This window comes from Pundamilia nyererei, unplaced genomic scaffold (genome assembly GCF_000239375.1).
Source record: "Pundamilia nyererei isolate P.nyererei 1_Seehausen unplaced genomic scaffold, PunNye1.0 scaffold00042, whole genome shotgun sequence".
Classification (NCBI taxonomy): domain Eukaryota; kingdom Metazoa; phylum Chordata; class Actinopteri; order Cichliformes; family Cichlidae; genus Pundamilia; species Pundamilia nyererei.
In genome coordinates this window covers 515396-519306 of record NW_005187443.1, presented here as the reverse complement: position 1 = coordinate 519306, position 3911 = coordinate 515396, and the positions used below count along the sequence as shown (strand labels likewise).

At 41.0% G+C, this 3911-nt stretch overlaps 1 protein-coding gene across 1 annotated transcript in view; it reads right to left on the bottom strand.

The window, feature by feature from the left end:
* The window catches only part of lrig1 (leucine-rich repeats and immunoglobulin-like domains 1), a 35892-nt gene extending 33165 nt beyond the window's left edge, over window positions 1–2727 (bottom strand). Inside the window, exon 1 of the mRNA XM_005731198.1 lies at window positions 1593–2727. Within this exon, the coding sequence (XP_005731255.1) occupies window positions 1593–1795 (203 nt within the window). The 5' untranslated portion in view covers window positions 1796–2727. The remainder of the gene's footprint in view (window positions 1–1592) is intronic.
* Window positions 2728–3911: the final 1184 nt, after the last annotated feature.

Here is a 3911-nt window from a genome sequence, read left to right as displayed (position 1 = left end):
TGAATTACCGCACCTGCATTTTAATAATAAAAGACTAAAAAGTAATTCTCAAATACACACTTTGTTGCTTTTCTTTGCTTTTTTATGTGGCAAAGTCAGAATTGAAATGTCGTTAATCTGAAGACACACACACACACACACACACACACACACACACACCTAAATTCACAGGAATACACACACACACACACACACACACACACACACACACACACAAACACTAAAAAATCTCAAAGGTTTAAGGATTTGTAAAAGTCACTGGAAACAGTGGGTGCAATATACTCCAGTGAGAAACAACATGTCAACAGGGAGGACAGAGAGCAGTGTTGTCTGTAAGTAAACTATTTAATTCAGTCTGGTAAGTGCTTAAGTTCCCCATACATTGGGGGATGTTTTATAAAAATGTGCCAAATTAGCTCATTTCCTAAATGATCTGGCAGACAGAGTTTCATTTGTTGTCAGCTTTACTTCCAGGAGCCGGTGACTTTCCCAAGAAATTGAATTTATGAAGTGAATCTAGCGAGACAGAAAGGGGAATCAGGATGATACCTGTCATAAGTCTCACTGAGTAATGACGGTTAATTTGTTATGACATGTTTGGGTCTATTTGTTTGCACAGGCTGCAGGGACTGTTTGCTCACTCTAACACTGGAAACATGAATACACCTTCAGATAGATGCAACCGAAGGCACATGTGCCAGGCACAGAGAGATAAATCTTTTTTTTAAGCATGAAGATAAACCAGAGCCTGGAACATTCAATCACATCTCTAAAAGTAAGTGCGTTATAAAATACAGAATGACTTGAAGTTAACGATAATTCACAAAGCAAAGCCTTTGACACCCTTTTAAGTGCAGACAACTTGGAATACACGTTTGCGCACGTGGCTCTTCTCGCGATAACAAAAACACCTGTTAACCTACTTACTTTGAATAAAACTCCCCAAGTCTGACTATTTAAGCAAAAAAAAAAAAAAAAAAAAAACATCAGCAGGGAATGCCCGAACTACACAAAAAGTCTTTCAACACAGCATCTGGCCAAGTGTCAAACTCACAGATGCTTTTATTTGTTTGGGGGGTACAATGTTGTGAAAGATTATGCGACTTTAATTTACGAACAGCATGAAAAACAAAAAAGCTCAAGTGGAGTTACAACATGATGTTCAGGGTCTACCTGCGTAAAGTTTTAATGTTCCGTCACTTTCTAGAGGCGCGGGGGGCCTCCGGAGTACTTTGACGGGGTAACTAACTGAAAACAAAACGCGCGGGGCAGGGGGGCAGTTTTGTTTGCTTACATACAGTTAGAAAGGAGGCACGGGCATAGCTTCTATGACAGCTGCCCGTCACTCCCCCCTCTGTTTTAGTTTATAAGCAAAACTATGCAACTCTAAGCAGAACCACAAAAATCTTCTCTGACGGGATTCCTGGGGAGAAGCCCCGTACCAACAGGGGTCCTCTGCTTCAAAGCCGTGCTGTCGGCGTGTTTAAGCAAATAAAGCCCTAACACTCTATGCTGCTGTCCACGTTTTTACACTGTTATCCCGTTATGGGCTGGTCAATAAATAGGTTAGAGCAACTAAGCGCTTTACTTACAAGGAAACAGTCCGAAGTGGAAGGTCCAAAGGCGTCGTCGTCAGCTCCAGATTACTACAGTCCACTGAGTCGCCACTGCAGGTACAGTTCTGGGCACATGGTGTGTCTGAACTCAATCCGTAACTTTGAAAGAATTCGACCGACAAAATTAAATAAAAAATACACCGAGACAGATATCCAAATCGTCCCAGGAAGGCCGCCATTTTGTATCCAGTTTTAATAGCGCGGCTGCTGAGCTCTCTCCCGGTGCCCACAACCTGGTGTCTTTAATGTGGCTACGAAAAAAACGAAAGCTCGTTATAACGCATTAATTGTCCTCTTGTACTAAAGATGCTAGCACGGACAACTTTGGGGCAGCCAAATGTTTTCCGTCCCAGAAACATTCATCTCTGACACAAGTCCCCCACTTCCAACTTTCTCCTCTAGCGTCCGAGGCGGGCTAAAAAAATAATGAAAGGTAAATCACGGACTAGCAGCGAAACCCTGCTACAGCGAACTCCTTTAACTCTCCAAACTTTGTGCATAAAAGGCTAAATGTAGTTTGTCAGTAGTGATATTGCTTTTGCCGACCTCTGAAAACATGCAACAGTCAGACGTTAAAGGACACTGCGCCTGTACACCTCTCAAAGTAACAGTTGATCAGCGGAGTAGCACAAAAAAGTAAACACTAAGCAAAAGAAAACTGCCAGACGAAACCAGAAATTTGAATATGTAGGAAACAATTTCGGGCTCGCAGGAACAGTGGTGAAAACTCCAGCGCTGGTCTCTCAAGCCGAACGTTGCATGTCGTCCATACCGCGGCGGTCGAATACATCCAACTTTAAACCCCCCGCACGCCCGGTGTTCTCCACCAGCTGCTTATCAGGTACAGTCTGTGGTCACAAAATCTCGACGATGCGATTAATAGCTAAATTGAGTACCCCCTCCTCCTCCTTCTGAGCGTTCAGTACCACCATGAGTTTTTCCCCCTTACCCAGTTACTTTTCCTTTTTTTTCCTACGGGACCTTTCGGTAATCCCATGTTGGAAACACAACAGCAATTCAATGGTCCTCCCCCGGTTCGCTTGTGATTGGCTGGTGAGAGTTGACGGCTGGGTTACAGCCTAACCTCATTGGTCGTTGCGGGTTCTCACTGCCTCGCGAAGTTGGAGAGCCCTTGAGCAGTTGTCACTCAGCGGTTTCTGGCCCCGCCCATGTTTCCCACCCCGGGGTGTGAAACCGCACCACCTCCCCTCACTCTCACTGCTTCTTAAAGAGACAATCACCCAGATCAAGCTCTGTAATCGCATTATAACAAGCCGTAATAACATAATTGGTTTGAAAGCCCGATTTAAGTATTTGTTAGTAAGGCTGACATCAAGATTTACATACAGAAGAAAGAGCGGGAAAGCTGATTATAAGCAATTGGCTGTATTCCCCTCAGCCACGCGCATTTGAAGGAGTTTCTGTAAAATACGATAAAGTTCCAGCTGGAGAAAGTTGAATTGTGCATGTGCATTTGCTTGTGTAAAGTTTGCGTATGCATGAATATTAACAATTGTGGAATAGTAAGTACATTTCTCTTTCCAAGTGAACACCTCAGTCGACTGTTGCCTAATAATAATAATAATAATAATAATAATAATGATAATAATAATAATAAGAAGAAGAAGAACCCTTATATCTCCACTCCGCTTCAGAGAACAATTGCACTTTGCAGGTGTTCAGATAAAGAATAGAATCCAGCAGTGAGTGTTGCTGTGAAAGTAATTTAGACATTTTACATCACTTAAAAATAACAATACTACAGAAATACTTTGTTTATAAAGTTCAAAATCTGCAAGTTTAAAAATGCTATACTCCTAGTGAAAGTAGATACTTATCAGGCTCAAATCAAGCTTAAATTAATTGCTATCAAAATGTCAAAATAAAATATACTAATTATTCTGGTCCACTTTCACCCAGTGATAGGTGAGAATGTCTCCAACCCCTGAAATAGATTAGCGATTAAGAAAATTGATGGAAAGGTGGTTGGATATTACTCTGTTTAACGATAGACGATTGTGCAAACATCATTAATGGCGGTGACTGTGGTGATGATTCCACCTATGTATATGTTATCTAATCTAATCTACTCTAATCATTTTATATTCTAATTCTAATCCAATCATAATTAAATGTATTTAATCTTAAATAATAACATCTTACAAATAAAACTGGAGAAAAATACTGGATTTGCTTCCTAGTAGTGGAGCATAAAAAAGTGTAAAGTCAAAATACCAAAAGTGCAGTAAAAGCATAATTAAATATAACTGTATTTAAGTTCTCTCAGGTACTCCA